Below are 25,013 nucleotides of genomic sequence, written 5' to 3'. Positions count from 1 at the left end.
CAAACTCACACCCTTCTGACTGTATGTTCACCACCTGTTCTATTTACAGTGCTGATGAAAGTCACTAAATTACATAAAACCAGTCTGCAACTAAACTGGTCCCTCAAAGGCCTTGCCCCGTGTGAGGATCGAACTCACGACCTTCAGATTATGAGACTGACGCGCTACCTACTGCGCTAACGAGGCTGACAAAGACATGTGGAGACATCTGAATATAATATTAAATTGAATATAATATTGAAAAGCAGAATCTAAATCTAAGCATCAAAAACTGGATGAGAATCAAACTCACACCCTTCTGACTGTAAATGAATGTTTACTACCTGTTCTATTTACAGTGCTGATGAAAGTCACTAAATGACATGAAACCAGTCGGCTAACTGGGCTTAGATTAGGCACAGTAACTCAACTGGTCCCTCAAAGGCCTTGCCTTGAACTCACGACCTAAATGTAAGCATCAAGAACTGGATGAGAATCAAACTCACACCCTTCTGACTGTAAGAAGGCTCTCTAATTGTTCAATTTACAGTGTTGGGCTTAGATTAAGCTCAGCAACTAAACTGGTCCCTCAAAGGTCTTGCCCAGTGAGAGGATCAAACTCATGACCTAAATGTAAGCATCAAAAACTGGATGAGAATCAAACTCACACCCTTCTGTCTGTAAGTGTATGTTCATTACCTGTTCTTTTTACAGTGCTGATTAAAGTCACTAAAATGACATAAAACCAGTCTGCTAACTGGGCTTAGATTAGGCACAGTAACTAATAGGGGTATAACGATACATCGTTTTATGATTTGGCGATGCAAAAATGTAGCGATGTGCATCGTGGACATCTGCGCAATTGTACGAGTGCACGTGCACATGAACAGGAGGGAGTGAAAGAGAGAGAAAGACAGAGAGCACTTGATGAAGTTTTACATTGCGCTTTACGTAGTCAGACATTACACGCTGGAAAGGTGAGGAAAATGAGTGACAGGAAACAGTAAAGTTTGGACACGAGGAACCACTTTAACAGAGAAGTTCAGACCCACTGAGACCCACATCTTATACATGTCACTGTGTATTGTAGCAACATCTGTCCCCTCAGAGAGAATCTTTTCCAAAACAGGGCAGATCATAACAGAAAGGAGAAACAGGATCAACCCCTCAAAGATGAGCTCGGTTTTTCTGAATGCCAATCTTCACTAAATACTTACAAATACCGTCACCTGGATGCTGATTTTCCTTTTGCACATTTTCATTTATATTTTGTTGAGTGATGCTTTGTTGATGTGTTCTTTCACTCTAGATGCAAATTTACAAATAATATACACAATCAGACCTTTTGGTCTAATTGAGATGGGTCTTTGTTTTTGTATTTTATAATTTATTGTTGTAGCACTCTGTTCCATGTTAAGTATATAAATAAAGCCATTTAAATAATAAACATTTGATACAATGTTTTTTTTTACATTAGTAAATTATTTTACATGTAATTTGTTAATACATTAGTTCAAGCAACAAAGAAAATTTGTTTAAAGACTCAGCTCAGCTCAATGAGCTTGTTTGATTACTTTGATTTTCAATTTAAGATGGCAATAAGTAACTTAAATTTGGTAAACCTGTTAGGTTACAGTAAAGTACTCTGTTCTTGGTAATTACCTTTAATTGCATGGGACTGAAGGTTTTTTTTTTTGTTTAAAAAATGTACAAGAAAATGTGCATTGTTTTGCACTGTTTACACTTAAAAAAAAAATCATGAGAAAATCGAATCGTGAACTCAGTATCATGAATCGAATCAAATCGTGAGCAGAGTGTATCGTTACACCCCTAGTAACTAAACTGGTACATCAAAGGCTTAGATTAGGCACAGTAACTAAACTGGTACATCAAAGGCTTAGATTAGGCACAGTAACTAAACTGGTACATCAAAGCTCTTGCCCAGTGAGAGGATCGAACTCATGACCTAAATGTAAGCATCAAGAACTGGATGAGAATCAAATAGGGCTGCACGATATATCGTTTCAGCATCGTCATCGCGATGTGTGCATGCGCAATAGTCACATCGCAGGACGTGCGATGTCACTTAATGCAAATTAAATCAAAAACGTCATGCTACAACTTTTTTGCTGCTTGACACAACACGAAAATTCACACCGTTCTGATTTTCCATGTAATACCTACCAGTGTGTTCAAAAACCTAGTGAGCTGCCTTGCTGCCTTACTACCTACACAGGCAGCTGCCTCAGTAGAGAGGATTTTAATAAGTCATCGACTTATAAGGCAGGTTATTCGGATGCGCTACTTAGCGATTCCATCGGGTTTCGCATTTAGCATTTTGCCATTAAAACTAATGGAATGAGGTGGGACAGTGCTAACAAGTCAATATAACATCTGGATTCGTGTACAGATAACTGTTACATTTGCTGACAAGCCCAAACTTGCAAATAAAAACACTCGTTAAAAATCAATAATTATTTATTTACGTTTGAAAATTACTTCCTGTCTGCACCGTCAGCCATGTTTATTTTTCTGTGAGAGAGGAGATGCCGCAATGAATTCTGGGATTGCCTTCATCACTAAGGACGCTTCCGATTCTCACTCGTTCTTGAGTAAAAATAACATTGTAATATTAAGATGCCTCAGTAGTGAGCTTAGTAAGGCATCTGGGATTTGGAACAGGTGTATAGCTGCTCTTTTGTTTGTATAGTTTTTTTTTTAATAATGTTTACTACTTGAAGAGGTTTTGATTGTAAAATAAAATATTAAATGACCCATTTTGTCAATCTTGTTAATTCCCTCATGTGATATTGAAGCTTTCTTAGTTTAATGCTCAGTTTCAACCGAGTACAAAGATGTAGCTTGTCATAATCTCTTGTATCCCTTGTAAGCACCACCATTTTTTCACAGATGAGCCCCTTATTTAGAGTAAGATAAATGCATTATTAAACTATTTAAATTAATCATCTTGATGCAAGATATTATTTCTCATTACTTTAAAATCAAGTTATTGATATCAAGTTTTATCATGTCACAAATTGTAATGCCAGCTGGGGGGCGCAGAGGCATGACTGGGGGGGCGCGTCCGACTGAAATACAGTGCGGAACCAATGTTCTAACATCGGCATTTTTTTTTTACGGTGGACCATAAACAAACCGTGTTTTCAGGTGTGTCAGTATTCATTCTAACAGAGAGTCTAGATCAGGAGCGCTCGATCACACACAGTACACGCTGGTACAGCGCTGCTCATACACACAGCACAGCGGGACTGACATGACATGTGGCCACTGTTTATTTTTTGTTACCATGACTACGCCTCAGCCCACCTAAAGCAGCGCTAATCTACAGGGTGGGTCATACGTTTCCATACGTAGGAAAAATATATATATTTTTATAAAAAACATTTTTATTTATATAATATGCTCTACATGGCTGCCATCGCTTTGAAAACATTTTAATTCGTTGCTCTTTATTCAAACGCATTTTTTAGGGTATCTGAAATATAAAAACTAAATTTAGAAAAAAAAAAAACATATGTATGGAAACTTATGGCCCACCCTGTATTTCAGATACCCTAAAAATGAGTTTAAATAAAGAGCAATCATGTCATGTAGAGCATATTATATAAATCAAAATGTTTTATTTTCTTTTATAAAAAAACAATGTTTATTTTTTCTATGTATAGAACCTTGGCCCACCCTGTTCAACGTTTTCTGATGGAGAAATTTTAACCTTTATTTATATGAAGTCAAGGGTCCCTGCTGGACAATTTGGAACTTCCACATATTTGACTGCCACATATTTGACAGCTTTTTCGCATCAACCTACTTTCCACATGAAAATAATTAAGTCTAAATATGGGTCCATCCTTACTGATGATCACCTGAAAAACTACTTGAGCATCAGCGGCTCCTGAGCAAATCATCAGAATAAGGTCAAGATAATGATGACCTGTAGACTGAAACAGTAGATCTCAAGCCATGAAAGTGTGTAAACCCCTGGTCTAGATGTACAGAACAGAGAGGTATTTGACAGGGATAAAAAGAAAAACAGCCACTAATACAGTGATAAGACTTAAACTCTCACAAATTAGTTTTTAGGCACATATTCAACTTTGTTATCTTTTTTTGTAGTGTTTGCAAATTTCATTTCATTTTTTAATTTTTGAAATAGCAGACTGATTGAAGTTATTTCAACACAGTTAAAAAAAATTTTTGGAGGGGGGGGGGATGACAGATTTTCATTTTCCAAAGGGGGGCGTGACAGAAAAAGTTTGAGAACCACTGACATAAGTGTTACATCCTGTAGTGATCTATGGGTGATGGGGATATAACATAATACTACTACAATAATGAAATAATGAGGAGGAAACAATCTTTACAAAACACACAATTTATTTATAAAATTTCTAAATAACAATGAAAACAACAACAAAGAGAAATCCAGCTCTGAGCAAATCTTTAAAGAAAAGAATGAAATGGACGAGACTAATAACAGAGAAAAATATTAAATAAAGCAACACACTTAACCTAAAGAAAACACACACACACACACACTCCCTCAAAAACAGAGCTTAAAGTCACAACTTTTAATGTAACCTCAAGATCACTTTGAAACACACGAGTAAGCTCAGCCGATGCCAAGCGTGCAGACGACGACGCCCCACGATGTCGTTACAGAAAAAAAATAATGACATTACTGTAATGTGTTACTTTGTACCGCGTTACCCCCAACACTGCACACTGTAGTCCTCTCTAAATCTAGCTGAGAGATACAGGGCTAATGGAGGTTTATTACTGCTGAGCTGCTGTTCAACTCCAGTCCAGTTGGTGGCGCTGGTGCGTCTTAAGTTGTTCTGCCATCCGCCATTAACCATCATAAGAAGAACAAGAAGCTGCTGCGTTTGTACTGTAGAGCCTCATCTGTAAGTAAAATATGGATTTAATTATAACCCTTATATTTCATTATAACTACATTCTAATTCATAAAAAAACTAGAGTTCATAATAAAATATCACTGTGAGGATTTGAGGAGCTTTAACTCCACTTTCATTTAAACACACAAACTATTAGCTGCTCCGCTAACTGTTAGCATCACACAAGATTCAGTACTGATGAACCGATTCATTTGAACCGACCCAGCAAAATGAATCAATTGAGCGGAACTGATTGAGTTTCTTCATGATTAAATCTCACATTTTTAAATAAACACGTGATATTTTTAAACTTTGTTTATAGTGGAACTTTGTTTATAGTGGAACTTTGTTTACAGGTGGTTTGTAGAGTTTTATAGTCACAGTCAGGTGAAAAGTGTAAGCGAGCGTCTTTAATTGTTTACTGCGTGTCTAAACCATGTATTACGGTATCCGAAGCGTTAAAGAGGGTAAAACTGCTGTTTACAGTTTAATAAACATTATTTACCGTGTTCTGATGCACAAAATCCACTCAATTCAAGATTTATTTTATTAATGAAATACATTTCAGAAATTTTTACTGTAGGAATTTGTTGTGATCGGATCTCAAACTCATGTGAAGTGTCTATTCGGTTGTGTTAATACCACTTTTTGAAGAGCAATAAAATAAGCAAATCAAACTGTTATTAAATGTCACCCCTATGATCATGAAGAACATTTACTCTAGAACTAATCTTGTGATTTTGAGATCATTTTACTGTAATAAATAATGTGATGGCAAATTTAAGCAAACTTAAGCAAAGTGTCAGTTTGGTTGTGTACAGACCAGCTTCAGTTCATAACAATAACAACAGCCAGTTACTACAGTCTAAAAATGTTCCTTTATTTATGAATACAGCACATCTGTCTGTCTGTCTATCTGTTAGAGCTTTAATAATGCAGTCAACAGAAGAGGGACACGTCACCCCTGTGGATCTACAAAATGAAGAATTCCAGAAGAAAATAATACGAAAGGAGGAGGATGAAGATGATGATGATTTCTTCTGTAAGTAAATATGAAGCATGATACAGTGCAGTGTGGTACAGTACAGTGTGGTACAGTGCAGTGTGGTACAGTACAGTGTGGTACAGTACAGTGTGGTACAGTACAGTATGGTACAGTACAGTTAGTATTGGAGTCACTAATCAGTAATAAGAGAAAGTGGATAGTGGGATTAGAACCTGTACTGTACCGTACTGTCCTGTGCTGCTACACTCCAGTCTGGATTTCAGTTTTAATCTAACTAGGATTTATTTGTGATTGGAAATCAAACCCACAACCTTCAGTTTCCTCCAGTTGTTGAGTTTCTTCTTCTCATATTGATGAATTTCAGGTGAAATCACTTTAATCCCTCCGGAACTTGTTGCTTCTGTGGAACTGCTCTTCTCAGAGGACCAACAGTGTGGAGGTTTCCAGATGAAGCCTGTGAAGAAGGAAGAACCTGAAGATACAGATGAACTCAGTTAGACTATATTTTGAATATTGTTGTGATCTAGTGTTCAGATTGTAGATTTTAGTGCATAAGTGAGCAGGTGAGTGAAATGAGGAGACAGAAGTAAAGAATATTAAACAGATCATGCTGACTGTACAGTGTGTAGACTAGTATATAATTACAGAGTAATGCCAGGTGAATACAAGTGGCTGAATGATTGGGTAATGAATGAGAATAAATAAAGTCGAGTATATAAGCTGATATATTCAATATATACATGATTGTTTGTGCTGATGATCCTGGAGAGATGAGTCTGCAGCTTCCGTCCAGATCTTAACTGTCCTTATTGTGGGTATCAGACGTCTGATGACTGGGGTGTACTTGGGGAGCAGGAACAAAGACAGGTGATCAGACTGACCCAGGTGGGGGAGGGGTGGAGCTTCTGATGAAACTTTGGACGTCCAGATCTTAAACTGCAGTGATTAAAGTCCCCAGAAACAATAAAGACTCCATCTGGGTTCACAAAAGTATTTTATAGCTGCGTTAGCATTAGCATCTGGAGGGATATAAACTGCAGCAGTAACAATGCAGGAAACCTCTGGTGGTTATAATACCTGGTTATAAAGGGTCTACACGTTATAACCAGGTATTCCAGGTCAGCAGAGCAGTAGGTATTAACTATGACAGAGTCCATGCACCAGGTTTTGTTTACATAAAGACAAACACCACCACAGAAGCTCTTCATCAGTTCCACCACACTGTGGTTTAGCTGCAGTCCATGATCCTCTTCTGTATCAGGGTCCAGATTTTTATTTTCTCATGGCATATTGGCAAGGAAGATACAAGATAGTTTTAGCTTAGCGCGCTATCCTCCACATTTCCCCCTTTTTGGCTCTTTCTGTTGGGATGAACAGCTCGCTTGGACGCGGTGTTCTGCTCACCTCTGGAAGTAGCTGGTTGAACTTGAATGGACGGTCCAAAACAACACTTAAAGCGGTATAAATGAATGTCCATCAGCATCTGTCTGTCGTATGTGTAGTTCACTCGAGTGATTCAAGTGAAAACGCAGTAAATTGGCAAATAAATAAACACTAGATTGCTAAGCCTGGTGAGACGCTCGGGGGCATGCACCGCGATCTTTCCCAAAGGTGGAAACATGTATTGTGGTCAGATGAATCAGCATTCCAGGTCTTTTTATAAAAAAAATGGACAGCATGTGATCCGGACCAAAGACAAAAAGGATCCAGACTGTTATCAGCAACATGTGCTGCCTTCAAGACGTCGTCTTTTCCAGGGATGTCCAGCATTTTTTAACAAGACGATGCAAATCCACCTGCTGCACACTTTACAAAGGTGTGGCTGAGGAATAAGAGGGTACGGGTACTGTACTAGCCTGCCTGTCCCCAATATAATACAGTTCCAACTTTTTTTGGAATGTGTTGCAGACCTGAAATGCAGGAATGGATGTTTATTAATAAATGAAATGAAGTTGAGCAGATAAAAGATGAAATATCTCAGCTTTATCCTGTCTGACATTATTTTCCATACTGTCCCAAGTATTTTTATATTTGGGGTTGTATTGTTATTATTATTAAATCTGCTGAAACCCTGTGTGAATGAAGGTTTATAAATTGTCTTTTTTGACAGGTAGTATAGAAGTACGTGTCTGTTAGTTCTAACTTAAGTGCTTAATAAAGAAGTTGGTCGTTAATACCAACAATAACAAACTTATTATTTTCTTCACAAAACAAAGAAATTTCAGGTGAAGGAACCTCGATCCCTGAGGAACACCTCACCCCAGAGGACCAACAGTGTGGAGGTTTCCAGATGAAGCCTGTGAAGAAGGAAGAACCTGAAGATAAAGATGAACTCAGTAAGATATTTTTTATCTTGAGTAAAATAAGATTTGGATTGAATAGAATCAGAGGCAGCTGGGATGAAGCATCATACAGTGAAAGCTTGTATTGTGCTCATGCAGATCAGTGTGAGCAGGAAATGATGAATGCAGGATGAATCACGTTACAGGACTTTATCATCAGATCTCAGTTTAACATTTACTAACAATCTTTATTATTTATAATGTTATAAATGTATTTATTATTTATAATGTTATAAATGTATTTGATTATTTATAATGTTATAAATGTATTTGATTATTTATAATGTTATAAATGTATTTTATTATTTATAATGTTATAAATGTATTTTATTATTTATAATGTTATAAATGTATTTGATTATTTATAATGTTATAAATGTATTTTATTATTTACAATGTTATAAATGTATTTGATTATTTACAATGTTATAAATGTATTTTATTATTTACAATGTTATAAATGTATTTTATTATTTACAATGTTATAAATGTATTTTATTATTTACAATGTTATAAATGTATTTGATGATTTATAATGTTATAAATGTATTTGATGATTTATAATGTTATAAATGTATTTGATTATTTATAATATTATAAATGTATTTGATGATTTATAATGTTATAAATGTATTTGATGATTTATAATGTTATAAATGTATTTGATGATTTATAATGTTATAAATGTATTTGATTATTTATGTTATAAATGTATTGGATTATTTATAATGTTATAAATGTATTTTATTATTTATGTTCTAAATGTATTTTATTATTTATAATGTTCTAAATGTATTTTATTATTTATAATGTTATAAATGTATTTTATTATTTATAATGTTATAAATGTATTTTATTATTTACAATGTTATAAATGTATTTTATTATTTACAATGTTATAAATGTATTTGATTATTTATAATGTTATAAATGTATTTGATGATTTATAATATTATAAATGTATTTTATTATTTATGTTATAAATGTATTTTATTATTTATAATGTTCTAAATGTATTTTATTATTTATAATGTTATAAATGTATTTTATTATTTATAATGTTATAAATGTATTTTATTATTTACAATGTTATAAATGTATTTTATTATTTACAATGTTATAAATGTATTTGATTATTTATAATGTTATAAATGTATTTTATTATTTATAATGTTATAAATGTATTTGATGATTTATAATGTTATAAATGTATTTGATTATTTATAATATTATAAATGTATTTGATGATTTATAATGTTATAAATGTATTAGATGATTTATAATGTTATAAATGTATTTGATGATTTATAATGTTATAAATGTATTTGATGATTTATAATGTTATAAATGTATTTGATTATTTATGTTATAAATGTATTGGATTATTTATAATGTTATAAATGTATTTGATGATTTATAATATTATAAATGTATTTTATTATTTATGTTATAAATGTATTTGATTATTTATAATGTTCTAAATGTATTTGATGATTTATGTTATAAATGTATTTTATTATTTATAATGTTATAAATGTATTTGATGATTTATAATATTATAAATGTATTTTATTATTTATAATGTTCTAAATGTATTTGATGATTTATAATGTTATAAATGTATTTGATGATTTATGAAGTTATAAATGTATTTGATGATTTATAATGTTATAAATGTATTTGATGATTTATAATGTTATAAATGTATTTGATGATTTATAATGTTATAAATGTATTTGATTATTTATGTTATAAATGTATTGGATTATTTATAATGTTATAAATGTATTTGATGATTTATAATATTATAAATGTATTTTATTATTTATGTTATAAATGTATTTTATTATTTATAATGTTCTAAATGTATTTGATGATTTATGTTATAAATGTATTTTATTATTTATAATGTTATAAATGTATTTGATGATTTATAATATTATAAATGTATTTTATTATTTATAATGTTCTAAATGTATTTGATGATTTATAATGTTATAAATGTATTTGATGATTTATGAAGTTATAAATGTATTTGATGATTTATAATGTTATAAATGTATTTGATGATTTATGAAGGTATAAATGTATTTGATGATTTATAATGTTATAAATGTATTTGATGATTTGTAATGTTATAAATGTATTTGATGATTTATAATGTTATAAATGTATTTTATTATTTATAATGTTATAAATGTATTTGATTATTTATAATGTTATAAATGTTTTTGATTATTTATAATGTTATAAATGTATTTTATTATTCATAATGTTATAAATGTATTTGATGATTTATAATGTTATAAATGTATTTGATGATTTATAATGTTATAAATGTATTTGATTATTTTCTGCTTCTGAACTGAACAAGGATTTCAAATAAGGATAACAAACTTATTTTTTTCTTCACAAAACAAAGAAATTTCAGGTGAAGGAACCTCGATCCCTGAGGAACACCTCACCCCAGAGGACCAACAGTGTGGAGGTTTCCAGATGAAGCCTGTGAAGAAGGAAGAACCTGAAGATAAAGATGAACTCAGTAAGATATTTTTTATCTTGAGTAAAATAAGATTTGGATTGAATAGAATCAGAGGCAGCTGGGATGAAGCATCATACAGTGAAAGCTTGTATTGTGCTCATGCAGATCAGTGTGAGCAGGAAATGATGAATGCAGGATGAATCACGTTACAGGACTTTAGCATCAGATCTCAGTTTAACATTTACTAACAATCTTTATTATTTATAATGTTATAAATGTATTTGATGATTTATAATGTTATAAATGTATTAGATTATTTATAATGTTATAAATGTATTTTATTATTTATAATGTTATAATTGTATTTTATTATTTATAATGTTATAATTGTATTTTATTATTTATAATGTTATAAATGTATTTGATGATTTATAATGTTATAAATGTATTTGATGATTTATAATGTTATAAATGTATTTGATTATTTATAATGTTATAAATGTATTTGATTATTTATAATGTTATAAATGTATTTGATTATTTATAATGTTATAATTGTATTTTATTATTTATAATGTTATAAATGTATTTGATGATTTATAATGTTATAAATGTATTTGATGATTTATAATGTTATAAATGTATTTGATTATTTATAATGTTATAAATGTATTTATTATTTATAATGTTATAAATGTATTTATTATTTATAATGTTATAAATGTATTTATTATTTATAATGTTATAAATGTATTTGATTATTTATAATGTTATAAATGTATTTGATTATTTATAATGTTATAAATGTATTAGATTATTTATAATGTTATAAATGTATTAGATGATTTATAAAGTTATAAATGTATTTGATGATTTATAATGTTATAAATGTATTTGATTATTTATAATGTTATAAATGTATTTGATTATTTATAATGTTATAAATGTATTTGATTATTTATAATGTTATAAATGTATTTGATGATTTATAATGTTATAAATGTATTTGATGATTTATAATGTTATAAATGTATTTGATTATTGATAATGTTATAAATGTATTTGATGATTTATAATGTTATAAATGTATTTGATTATTTATAATGTTATAAATGTATTTGATTATTTATAATGTTATAAATGTATTAGATTATTTATAATGTTATAAATGTATTAGATGATTTATAAAGTTATAAATGTATTAGATTATTTATAATGTTATAAATGTATTAGATTATTTATAATGTTATAAATGTATTTTATTATTTATAATGTTATAAATGTATTTTATTATTTATAATGTTATAAATGTATTTGATTATTTATAATGTTATAAATGTATTTGATTATTTATAATGTTATAAATGTATTAGATGATTTATAAAGTTATAAATGTATTAGATTATTTATAATGTTATAAATGTATTAGATTATTTATAATGTTATAAATGTATTAGATGATTTATAAAGTTATAAATGTATTAGATTATTTATAATGTTATAAATGTATTAGATTATTTATAATGTTATAAATGTATTAGATGATTTATAAAGTTATAAATGTATTAGATTATTTATAATGTTATAAATGTATTTTATTATTTATAATGTTATAAATGTATTTGATTATTTATAATGTTATAAATGTATTTGATTATTTATAATGTTATAAATGTATTTGATTATTTATAATGTTATAAATGTATTAGATGATTTATAAAGTTATAAATGTATTAGATTATTTATAATGTTATAAATGTATTAGATTATTTATAATGTTATAAATGTATTAGATGATTTATAAAGTTATAAATGTATTAGATTATTTATAATGTTATAAATGTATTAGATTATTTATAATGTTATAAATGTATTAGATGATTTATAAAGTTATAAATGTATTAGATTATTTATAATGTTATAAATGTATTAGATTATTTATAATGTTATAAATGTATTTTATTATTTATAATGTTATAAATGTATTTGATGATTTATAATGTTATAAATGTATTTGATGATTTATAATGTTATAAATGTATTTGATGATTTATAATGTTATAAATGTATTTTATTATTTATAATGTTATAAATGTATTTGATTATTTATAATGTTATAAATGTATTTGATTATTTATAATGTTATAAATGTATTTGATGATTTATAATGTAATAAATGTATTTGATTATTTTCTGCTTCAGAACTGAACAAGGATTTCTCCTGCTCGTGTCCACGTTCCTCTACAACCCAAAATCAGCTCCACAATCACATCAAGAGCTGCAACCATGATAAATATGAGACTCTGGTGAAGATTAAGACTGAACATGAGGATCTGACGCCCACCAGAAGCTCCAGTAATCAGCAAACGTCCTCTGGTACTGACAGCATTAACACGTCTCTCAGCCCCACACAGGAAGAAGGAAACGTCTGCTCACAGTGTGGGAAGAGCTTTAAGTACCAGTTTCTCCTCAAAATACACCAGCGCATTCACACTGGAGAAAAACCCTATCAGTGCTCACTGTGTGGAAAAAGCTTCATGTTGCCATGTCATCTCAAAGTCCACCAGCGCATTCACCATGGCGAGAAACCATATCACTGCTCACAGTGTGAGAACAGTTTTAATACACAGAGTGCTCTCAAAGAACACCAGCGCATTCACACTGAAGTGAAACCTCATCAGTGCTTACAGTGTGGGAAGAGCTTTAAGTACCAGTTTCTCCTCAACATACACCAGCGCATTCACACTGGAGAGAAACCCTATCAGTGCTCACTGTGTGGAAAAAGCTTCATGTTGCCATGTCATCTCAAAGTCCACCAGCGCATTCACCATGGCGAGAAACCATATCAGTGCTCACAGTGTGAGGAGAGTTTTAATACATATAGTGCTCTCAAAGAACACCAGCACATTCACAATGGAGAGAAACCGCATCAGTGCTCACAGTGTGAGAAGAGTTTTAATACACATAGTGCTCTCAAAGAACACCAGTGTATTCACACTGGAGATAAACTGTATCAGTGCTCACCGTGTGGGAAGAGTTTTAATAATCTGAGTCATCTCTATTCACACCAGTGCATTCACACTGGAGAGAAGCCATATCAGTGCTCACAGTGTGGAAAGAGTTTTTATCATCAGAGGACTCTCAAAATACACCAGCATATTCACACTGGAGATAAACTGTATCAGTGCTCACCTTGTGGAAAGAGCTTTAGGTTCCAGAGTGGTCTCAAAGAACACCAGCGCATTCACACTGGAGAGAAACTGTATCAGTGCACACAGTGTGGAAATAGTTTTATTACACAAAGTTATTTCAAAGTACATCAGCGCATTCACAATGGAGAGAAACCATATCAGTGCTCACAGTGTGAAAAGAGTTTCAATGGACAGAGTGATCTGAAAAGACACCAGCGCATTCACACTGGGGAGAAACCATATCAGTGCTCACAGTGTGGAAAGAGTTTTATTCATCAGAGTACTCTCAAAAGACACCAGCGCAGTCACACTGGAGAGAAACCGTATCAGTGCTTACAGTGTGGAAATAGTTTTATTACACAAAGTTATCTCAAAGTACATCAGCGCATTCACAATGGAGCGAAACGGTATCAGTGCTCTCAGTGTAAAAAGAGTTTTAATGGACAGAGTGATCTGAAAAGACACCAGCGCAGTCACACTGGAGAGAAACCATAGCATTGCTCTTAGTGTGGGAAGAGTTTTATTACACAAAGTAATCTTAAAATGTATCTGATTGTAAAAGTGAACTTTTAATATCACTAACATAATAACATAACAAAATGTAAATACTGATTATATAGATTAAACAGCTCTAATACTCAGAATACATGTGATTTAAACATGCAGTACAAATGTTCTTTAGCTTTGTGTTCAGAATATTGGTATAACATCATTCTTAACACTACATCTTCAATACAGTATTAAAATAAAAATGATACATAACTGGTAGACTTACCCCAAACAGTCTGTCTGAGTATTTTATTTATAGACATTACAACATGTTGGATAATCTTTGCTAGAATTCACTTAGCTTAGTTCTTTTCCTAATTGGATAGATCTGAGATAAAGCAGACCCTAGGTAGGAGGGGTCCTTTAAATGCATGAAGGCCTCAGCGTGAAATATACAGATAAAGAGAGAAAAATAAAGAATAATTCATGGAATAGTCCTTTAGCAGCGATGCTTTATCCAGCAAACTGTGGGGAAATGAAACACAAACTTGGACTTTTCTGCCCTCCAGTGAACTGAACTTTAATACTTTTAAACTTTGCTAACATGCTAAAAGTTGAAAGTTGAACAATTCTATGTAAAACACCTGTGAAACAGTGAGAGTCTAATTAAAGTCTATATTAAGAATATATATGTACATATTCTGGAATATAATATTATATAATACATATAATATTACATATTACAATATATAATATTACATATTAAAGAACTTACAGAAGTGCTTCCATAGTAAACATTTCATTACTCTATTTTAAGTAAAAAACAGTTCAAGAACACACATCTGCTGAAACCCTGATAGAACCAAAGTTTTTTTTAATAGAAATGAAAACGAAATAAGAGTGTTAGTAAATAAGTACAAGTCATCTTAAGTGCTCAGTATATATAGTATACATAACCACAAGATATTTAGAGGACTGACTGAATAAAGTCTCTTCTGTATGATTCTCATCCTGTAACTCTGCAAGGGATCTTGTTCAATGGTCAGAACAGACCTGAAAATACATCATTCAGTAGATGGAGGTCCTGGGTTGAGGGGTACATAATGCTTTCTTTTTTTCCAAATCAGACCAAAGTTTTGTACAGACTATTACCCACAATCCACTGTGATCCTGTGATGCTTCTACCAGTAACAAGTAGGGCTGCAACTATCGATTATTTTTGTAATCGAGTATTCTATCGATTATTCCAGCGATTAATCGAGTAATCGGATGAGAAATACTTTTGCTTTAATAAAGAGCAAAAATAAATACATATAAGATTAAATACGACATGTCTCTTGAAACAAGCTATATATTTTTATTACCTGCATACAGGACGATTTAAAGAGAAATCGTTATATATACATAATAAACAATAATACATAAATATTTCTTCTAATTTGTGCAACTTACAGAACTAAAACTAACAGCTCATGTGTTCTGGGTTTTCGTTTTTTCCAGTTTAAAATTATCTCAAACTTTCAGTCGTTTTCTCTGTTCCTCTCTGCTCACCCTGATATATATTCTCTCTCTCTCTCTCTCTCTCTCTCTCTCTCTCTCCATTCTGCAGTCCGCGCCATCAAATCTCGGCTTTGTTTCAAATCGCTACATATATACTGAAAAGTACACAGCGGAGTGGAGAGCGTGTACAAATAGGTGAAAAGTACCCGGATTAAGTCCTGTTAAGTACTGTTTAATTAAGTGTGAGATTTGGGACACAGCCCTCGGCTTCCCCACATAACACAGCGTGAACGCGTTGTGAAAGTGAAAGTCCGTGCGGAACACCGTGAGCTGTGTATCGAATAAATGGTTCCTCGATGCGATATATGTATATGTGTATGTATGTATATATATATATTTCCAGTACATTAACCACTAGGACATTAATCCAACTAATGGATTAAAGCAACAACAGATTAAAATGATGATAAACAAAGTGATGATTCTTATTAATGATGTTAAATATAGAAGATGATGATAATGTGAGTATTTGATAAAAGATGCAGTATGCCCTCTGACACATAGTGGTCACTAAAGTGGCGGCTATTTAATAGCTGTTTTTGCTAACTACGGTAGCAACTTAAATAGTTGGAACGATGCAGTTGTGATGCAAGTGTTTCCCGAAACCATAGTTCGAACTACTGTGATAACTGCGTTGGTAAGTTGCTTAGTTTAAAACATTGTAAGACGACACCGGTGTTTCTCAAAAGCATAGTTCCAACGAACGTTCGTAACTACTGTGGTAAAGTTGTGTAGTTCCAACTACACTTGTAGATGTGTGGTTAGAAGCGTAGTTCCTGGTGGCTACATTATCGCTGACGTATTTATGATGTATTTATGTAAAGATAGTTGCATTTGTCTAATATATATATATATATATATATATATATATATATATATATATATATATATATATATATATATATACATATACCGTGTATCACAAAAGTGAGTACACCCCTCACATTTCTGCAAATATTTCATTATATCTTTTCATGGGACAACACTATAGACATGAAACTTGGATATAACTTAGAGTAGTCAGTGTACAGCTTGTATAGATGTAGTGTAGTGTAGATTTACTGTCTTCTGAAAATAACTCAACACACAGCCATTAATGTCTAAATAGCTGCAACATAAGTGAGTACACCCCACAGTGAACATGTCCAAATTGTGCCCAAATGTGTCGTTGTCCCTCCCTGGTGTCATGTGTCAAGGTCCCAGGTGTAAATGGGGAGCAGGGCTGTTAAATTTGGTGTTTTGGGTACAATTCTCTCATACTGGCCACTGGATATTCAACATGGCACCTCATGGCAAAGAACTGTCTGAGGATGTGAGAAATAGAATTGTTGCTCTCCACAAAGTTGGCCTGGGCTATAAGAAGATTGCTAACACCCTGAAACTGAGCTACAGCATGGTGGCCAAGGTCATACAGCGGTTTTCCAGGACAGGTTCCACTCGGAACAGGCTTCGCCAGGGTCGACCAAAGAAGTCGAGTTCACGTGTTCGGCGTCATATCCAGAGGTTGGCTTTAAAAAATAGACACATGAGTGCTGCCAGCATTGCTGCAGAGGTTGAAGACGTGGGAGGTCAGCCTGTCAGTGCTCAGACCATACGCCGCACACTGCATCAACTCGGTCTGCATGGTCGTCATCCCAGAAGGAAGCTGACGCACAAGAAAGCCAGCAACAGTTTGCTGAAGACAAGCAGTCCAAGAACATGGATTACTGGAATGCCCTGTGGTCTGACGAGACCAAGATAAACTTGTTTGGCTCAGATGGTGTCCAGCATGTGTGGCGGTGCCCTGGTGAGAAGTACCAAGACAACTGTATCTTGCCTACAGTCAAGCATGGTGGTGGTAGCATCATGGTCTTGGGCTGCATGAGTGTTGCTGGCACTGGGGAGCTGCAGTTCATTGAGGGAAACATGAATTCCAACATGTACTGTGACATTCTGAAACAGAGCATGATCCCCTCCCTTCGAAAACTGGGCCTCATGGCAGTTTTCCAACAGGATAACGACCCCAAACACAACCTCCAAGATGACAACTGCCTTGCTGAGGAAGCTGAAGGTAAAGGTGATGGACTAAACCCAATTGAGCACCTGTGGCGCATCCTCAAGTGGAAGGTGGAGGAGTTCAAGGTGTCTAACATCCACCAGCTCCGTGATGTCATCATGGAGGAGTGGAAGAGGATTCCAGTAGCAACCTGTGCAGCTCTGGTGAATTCCATGCCCAGGAGGGTTAAGGCAGTGCTGGATAATAATGGTGGTCACACAAAATATTGACACTTTGGGCACAATTTGGACATGTTCACTGTGGGGTGTACTCACTTATGTTGCCAGCTATTTAGACATTAATGGCTGTGTGTTGAGTTATTTTCAGAAGACAGTGAATCTACACTGCTATACAAGTTGTACACTGACTACTCTAAGTTATATCCAAGTTTCATGTCTATAGTGTTGTCCCATGAAAAGATATAATGAAATATTTGCAGAAATGTGAGGGGTGTACTCACTTTTGTGATACACTGTGTTCAGTAAATACAGCTACAAGGTTATGTTATGAGCACATGCAGGTAGACAGACCACTGTAATTTTAACCTTGTGATTATTTGTGGCCAGTTTTCTTGGGACCGCGGTACAAAAAAATCCTTGTAATGTCGCCCTCTTGTGGCAGTTTTGGAAAACTGTAAAAAAAATTAACATGATATGGTAAAATGAGTTCATGTGACCAAATTGGTAAAAATAATATTTTAATGTCGCCCTCTTAAGGCACTTTTGAAGAATTGCAAAAAAAAAAATAGTGATATGATATTGTTATGAGCCTGTTCTTTACTGCAACCAATTAGAGACATGGTGGAGAGACTGGGGGCGGGACTTTCAATATGAAAAAAAAAGAAAGAAAAGAATGTCAAGGGCAGTTGTAGCTTAACGGTTAAGATACTGGACTAGTAAGCAGAAGGTTGATGGTTAAAACCTCATCACTGCCAGGCTGCCACCGTTGGGCTCTTGAGCAAGGCCCTTAACCCTCAATTGCTTAGACTGCAAAATGTAAGTCACTTTATATAAAAGCATCTGCTAAATGCTGAAAATGAACATTTTAAGATAAAGCAAGAGTGTAAACTTTTATTATTTGATTAATTGATTATTTGTGGCCAGTTTTGTTGTGACTATGGTAAAAAGAAATTGAAATGTCACTCTTCTGTTGCACTGAAAATTGTTTTAAAAAGTAATATTATGTGGTCAAATGAGATCATGTGACCATGTTGGTAAACAAAAATCTTTGTAATGTCGCCCTGTTGTGGCACTTTTGAAGAATTGCAAAAAAAAATAGTGATATGATATTGTTACGAGCCAGTTCTCCACGGCAAACAATTAAAGACATGGTGGACTTACTGGGGACGAGACTTTCAATATAAAAGCAGCAGGAGACAAAGATAGAGTGTATTCTTTGAAAGCTCTGGTTGAGTAAATACAGCTACAAGGTTATGTTATGAGCACATGCAGGTAGACGGACCACTGTCATTTTAGCCTTGTGATTATTTGTGGACACCAGTTTTCATGTGACTATGGTTAAAAAAAATGTGAAAGGTTGCCTTCTTGTATCACTTTTGGAGATTTATTATAAAAACTAACATTATATATTATTATTAGGGCTGTCGAAGTTAACGCGATAATAACGCATTAACGCAATCTCAATTTAACGCGATTAAGATAAATAGTGCCATTAACGCAAATTCTAGTTCATGTTGAGATTTGACTGGTAGAACCAACGTTTTAATGTCGGACATGTCACCGTTGTTCATTTGCGGTTTGTTAAAATAATATAACTGAGCGTCGTAGGGATGCACTTGCATAATAAAGAAATAAATACACGGTATATTCACAAGTTGTCGGGAGCAAAACACTTTATTAACTTAATCTGTTACGGCACTGAATACCGGAGTCAAGCACGCTAGTCCATGAACTATGGAAGCCCCAAAAGGGTCAAAACACACTCACTTCGTGTAGAAACGTCCACTTTTCACATTTCACTTAAAAAACCTTGTTTTCTATAACATTTACACAGATTTTATTTAATGCGATTAATCACGATTAACTATATGAAATTCTGAGATTAATCGCTATTAAAATTTTTAATCGTTTGACAGCCCTAATTATTATATAATATTATGGTAAAATGAGATCATGTGACCATGCTGTTAAAAAAAAGCTTGTAATGTCGCCCTCTTGTGGCACTTTTGGAGAATTGCAAAATAAAAAAAATACTGATATGATATTGTTACGTGCCTGAGAGACACGTTTTTTTTTTCTGTTTTCATGTATTTGTGTTTTGTTGTTTTCTTTTTCTGTTTTATTGCAGTACAAGTGTCTGCTGATTGGTTGCAGCGTTTTCTCCCCTGCAACCAATGAGAGGCATTGTGGAATGACTGGAGATAAGCAGTACAAGTGGCTGCTGATTGGTTGCAGCCTGTTCTTTACTGCAACCAATTAGGGAAATGGTGGAGTAACTGGGGGCGGGGCTTCCAGTAAAAAAAACCAGCAAGAGACCGCCACAAATAACAAAAGTAACGAAAAGAATGTCAAGACAAAGATAGAGTGTATACTTCCAAAGCACTGGTTAAGTAAATACAGCTACAATGTATGTTATGAGCACATGCAGGTAGACAGACCACTGTAATTTTAGCCTTGTGATTATTTGTGGCCAATTTTCTTATGACCATAATAAAAAAAAAATTTGAAATGTCGCCCTCTTGTGGCACTTTTAGAGATTTGTTATAAAAACTAATTATGGTAATATGAGGTGTGTCGACCATGGTAAAAAAAAATCCTTTTAATGTCGCCCTCTTGTGGCAGTTTTGGAGAAATGCAATAAAATAATATCTTGTGACCATAATAAATAAAAATCTTTGTAATGTCACCTTGTTGTGGCACTTTTGAAGAATTGTAAAAAAAAAATAGTGATATGATATTGTTACGAGCCTGTTCACTACTGCAACCAATTAGAGACATGGTGGAGTGACTGGGGGCGGGACTTTCAGTATAAAAAAAAAAAGAAAAGAATGTCAAGGGCAGTTGTAGCCTAGCGGTTAAGCTACTGGACTAGTAAGCAGAAGGTTGCTGGTTCAAACCTCATCACTGCCAGGCTGCCACCGTTGGGCTCTTGATCAAGGCCCTTAACCTTCAATTGCTTAGACTGGAAAATGTAAGTCGCTTTGGATAAAAGCGTCTGCTAAATGCTGAAAATGAAAATGTAAAGACAAAGCTAGAGTGTATAATTTTATTTTTTAATTAATTGATTATTTTTGGCCAGTTTTCTTGTGACCATGGTAAAAAAAAAAAAGTAATATCGCCCTCTTGTGGCACTTTTGGAGAATTGCAAAAAAAAAGCGATGTTATGTGGTAATATGAGGTCTTTTGACCATGGTAAACAAGTCTTGTAATGTCGCTGTCTTGTGGCAGTTTTGGAAAACTGTAAAAAAAATTAACATGATATGGTCAAATGAGTTCATGTGACCAAATGGGTTAAACAAATCTTTTAATGTAGCCCCTCTTTTGGCACTTTTAAAGAATTGCAAAAAAAAGTAATATTATGTGGTAATATGAGATCTTGTGATCATGGTAAAAAAAAAAAATCTTTGTAATGTCGCCCTGTTGTGGCACCTTGGGAGAATTAAAAAAAAAATAGTGATATGATATTGTTACGTGCCTGAGGGACACGTGTTTTTGTGTTTGGTTGTTCTCTTATTCTGTCTAAGTAAATACAGCTACACAGCTATGTTAACAGCATATGCAGGTAGACAGACCACTGTAATTTTGGCCTTGTGTATTTGTGGCCAGTTTTCTTGTGACCGTGGTAAAAAAAAATTAAGATGTCGCCTTCTTGTGGCACTTTTGGAGAACTGTAAAAAAATAACATTATATGGTAAAAAAAAAAAAAAAAAAAAAAAAAAAACACTGTAATATCAATAATAATTAATAATAATTTGTGATCAGCCTCACTGGTTGTCCCTCAGATTGTGACAGGCTGCTACAAATTGTGCAGCATGTGTGATCAGTCCGCTCTTCTCTCCCAGTATGTAGGGCAGTTTGTGTGTGTTACTGCAGTGTAGGAACTCAGGGGAGATGCTGCTGATCTTCCTATAGTATAGACTCCTGATAGAGCTGTACTTCAGGTACTCTGTTAGGAAGTGCAGCTCTGTCTCCACCACTGCCAGCTCACAGTGAGAGCACAGCCTGGCCTCACTGGGTTTCCAGCTCTGTCTGTGCCGCCCGGTTTCGATGGCCAGGCTGTGCTCACTGAGTCTGTACCTCGTCAAAACCTTCCTCAGTTTTTTCTCTTTCATTTCTGTCAGGTAAGGAGCCAGAGAGTAATCTCGATTCAGGGCTGAGTAGCACTGGAGTCTGTGTTGTTGTTGTATTGTCTCAGTCCAGTATTTGATGTAATTTGATTCTTAACAACTGTGACTGTCAGGAATATATATTTTGTAGACCACACAGACTATATAACAAGTGTCTCTCCTTAAGAAGATTATGGAGACACAGCAAGATACATGTAATTATTATCTTCATTTTTTTTTACCTTAGAAATGTGTGGGTGCTTGTCATTCATGACTACTGTGTGAAAGATGATCTGTAATTATCATGTATCAGCAAATTAGCACTAGCTAGCTAATTAAGCTAGCTAACATTACTGTATGTACTGTGTGTGTGTGTGTGTGTGCATGTGTGTAGGTGTCATTTATGTATATTGTGTAAAGGAGTATGTGTTTCTCATCATCTATCATCAAATTTGTTAGTGAAACTAGCTAGCTAACTAAGCTAGCTAACACTGGATGGATGGATGGAAGAATGATGGATGGATGATGGATGGACGGACAGACAGACAGATAAATAGATAGATAGATAGATAGATAGATAGATAGATAGATAGATAGATAGATAGATAGATAGATAGATAGATAGATAGATAGACCCTAGATAGATAGATAGATAGATAGATAGATAGATAGATAGATAGATAGATAGATAGATAGATAGATAGATAGATAGATAGATTAGATAGATAGATAGATAGATCAACCCACACATGAGACGTTAACTGGAAGGTTGCACCCAACTGCAAACCCCAATCATTAACGCATTGGAAAAGTGTGGGGAGATAAAAGCCACAATTCAGCCACAGGAAAGAATCAGACAGAGTCAACCGAAGAGAAAGAGGTGTCAGATCTGCCCAAGTAACAAAGATCGTAAAGTCAACAGTCTGTGTGCAAAATGCGCCTGTACGTACCTGTGTGCAATGATTAGAGCCAGACACAGGTAGTTTGTCACAACTGCATACCGTGAGATACTCTCTCTCACTCTCTCTCTCTCTCTCTCTCTCTCTTACGCACACACACACACACACACAAAATAGGTGTTGACATTGTTCTATTGCTGTTGTGTAATTTTCTTTTCCAATTTTCAAAATGTTTTAAAAATGCTTAAAAAGTTAAAAATACAAGAATATACCAGAATACCAGAATACCGTATATTACTAAATATAATATAAATTATTATTTTTAATCAAAATGACAAATGTGGCATAAAAACACATTGATTATACCACGGGTCATTTTTGACCCACTTATGGAAGAGTGTAAGGTCCAGTCACTCATGCATCTAAGGGTTAAGCTGCTGAAATTTAGCTGGGTTCGATTCCCAGGTCACCCGGTACCTTCTTCCTGTGAGATGATGAGGCGTAATTAATTGCTGAGGTCTTTTCTTTCTCTCTTTCTCTCTTTCTCTCTCTCTCTCTCTCTCTCTCTCTCTCTCTCTCTCTTTCTTTCTTTCTTTCTTTCTTTCTTTCTTTCTTTCTTTTGTTGTTCGATCTGTTGAAGAAAACACATTTATTTAGTGACTGAAATGGAACAAACGCAGCGACTCATTAAATCTTCATCTTGAGAAATGATGAGGAAAAACCAGTTACTTTTTGAAGTTCTTTTTCTCCCAGTTTGTACGATCCCAGTTCACCCTATGCGTCCGATCTTTGCTCCTCTCTCGCCGTACGCGCGGCTGCTAGCTCCTTGGCTTTCTCCACAGCTAGCAGGAGTCTTTTTTCTTTTTTCTCCTCGTTCTCCTGCCTCATGGTGCTTCTCTCCTCCTCCCAGCACACTTTCAGACCTTCCTCCTCCAGTCTGTGTTGCTCTTCCTCCATCAGTCGAAGCCTCCGCACGTCCTGCAGGTTGCGTCTGGCTCTCTCCGTCTCCTCGGTCGTGGACGTCACGTTCTCCTGGTACTGCTGGAGCTGGGTCTCACAGAGGTGCTCCTTCCACGTAGAGGTCAGCAGGTGCCTCTTCCTCACTGACTCGGAGAGCATCCTCATCCTTATCTGATAGTCCACTTCCTCCAGCAGACCCTTTCTGTCCCGACCCTGCCTGGCCCGCAGTCTCTCCGTCGCCAGCCGCTCGGCCCTCAGCTCGGCCTCCAGCTCCCTCAGCCTGTGTCTCCGCCGGGCCGGGCAGCAGGAGCGCAGGAACGACAGCAGTCTGTCTCGAACGGCCGACCACGGCATGGTTGTACCGCCAGGTTTTTTTTTTACTTAAACAAAGGAACGTAGCACAAACACCAAACACAGACGAGTCTCTCGAGTCGTCGAAACTGAAGTGATCTGAAAGTCACCAAGTGTGTGGTTATATAGGGGCTGTACGTGTGATGTCATCCTGTCTGTGACATCATCGTGTTCTACAGCTCTGCACCTTTCAGTCCTGTTTAGACTCCTCCCCCCTGTTTTATACATAAACACACACACACACACACACACACACACACACACACTTTCAGTCCTGTTTAGACTCCTCCCCCCTGTTTTATACATAAACACACACACACACACACACACACACACACTTTCAGTCCTGTTTAGACTCCTCCCCCCTGTTTTATACATAAACACACACACACACACACACACACACACACTTTCAGTCCTGTTTAGACTCCTCCCCCCTGTTTTATACATGAACACACACACACACACACACACACTTTCAGTCCTGTTTAGACTTTACCATAGCAACACGAATCCTC

The 25,013-nt window shown here is 34.2% G+C and overlaps 2 protein-coding genes and 1 non-coding gene across 5 annotated transcripts; 1 reads left to right on the top strand and 2 right to left on the bottom strand.

Annotated features, from left to right (window-relative positions):
- Positions 1 to 113: 113 nt before the first annotated feature.
- trnam-cau (transfer RNA methionine (anticodon CAU)) lies at positions 114 to 186 on the bottom strand. The gene has a single exon. It is a non-coding gene; the product is annotated as a tRNA-Met (tRNA).
- Positions 187 to 8,075: 7,889 nt separating this feature from the next.
- LOC134308101 (zinc finger protein 345-like) lies at positions 8,076 to 14,697 on the top strand. The gene is made up of 3 exons (XM_062990632.1): positions 8,076 to 8,237; positions 10,666 to 10,785; positions 12,928 to 14,697. The coding sequence occupies exons 1-3, from the start codon at positions 8,192 to 8,194 to the stop codon at positions 14,409 to 14,411; spliced, it is 1,650 nt and encodes a 549-aa protein (XP_062846702.1). The 5' UTR covers positions 8,076 to 8,191; the 3' UTR covers positions 14,412 to 14,697.
- Positions 14,698 to 22,274: 7,577 nt separating this feature from the next.
- Positions 22,275 to 24,596, bottom strand: LOC134308103 (putative golgin subfamily A member 6-like protein 19). 3 transcript variants are annotated; one of them, XR_010010417.1, is made up of 3 exons: positions 23,914 to 24,596; positions 23,662 to 23,815; positions 22,275 to 22,293 (listed from the first exon to the last, which is right to left on the bottom strand). XR_010010417.1 is itself a non-coding variant. In XM_062990636.1 (2 exons), exon 1 carries the CDS (start codon positions 24,496 to 24,498, stop codon positions 23,959 to 23,961), a length of 540 nt encoding a protein of 179 aa, XP_062846706.1. In that variant the 5' UTR covers positions 24,499 to 24,596; the 3' UTR covers positions 23,496 to 23,815; positions 23,914 to 23,958. The 3 variants fall into 3 exon arrangements, 1 of the variants encoding a protein (XP_062846706.1); XR_010010416.1 differs by lacking the exon at positions 22,275 to 22,293 and adding an exon at positions 23,188 to 23,329; XM_062990636.1 differs by lacking the exon at positions 22,275 to 22,293 and having other exon boundaries at positions 23,496 to 23,815.
- Positions 24,597 to 25,013: the final 417 nt, after the last annotated feature.

The sequence above is a fragment of the Trichomycterus rosablanca genome, unplaced genomic scaffold, assembly GCF_030014385.1.
Source record: "Trichomycterus rosablanca isolate fTriRos1 unplaced genomic scaffold, fTriRos1.hap1 scaffold_41, whole genome shotgun sequence".
Taxonomy (NCBI): Eukaryota; Metazoa; Chordata; class Actinopteri; order Siluriformes; family Trichomycteridae; genus Trichomycterus; species Trichomycterus rosablanca.
The sequence above is the reverse complement of the archived record's forward strand: the minus strand, read 5'-3'. Positions and strand labels throughout refer to the sequence as shown.

Excerpts from the sequence above, each read along its gene's own strand:
- LOC134308103 (XM_062990636.1), bottom strand. The coding sequence starts at position 24,498 with ATGCCGTGGTCGGCCGTTCGAGACAGACTGCTGTCGTTCCTGCGCTCC.
- LOC134308101 (XM_062990632.1), top strand. The coding sequence starts at position 8,192 with ATGAAGCCTGTGAAGAAGGAAGAACCTGAAGATAAAGATGAACTCA. Across the intron at positions 8,238-10,665 it reads TGAAGATAAAGATGAACTCA|AAATTTCAGGTGAAGGAACC; the intron begins GTAAGATATTTT and ends CACAAAACAAAG. Across the intron at positions 10,786-12,927 it reads TGAAGATAAAGATGAACTCA|AACTGAACAAGGATTTCTCC; the intron begins GTAAGATATTTT and ends TTTCTGCTTCAG.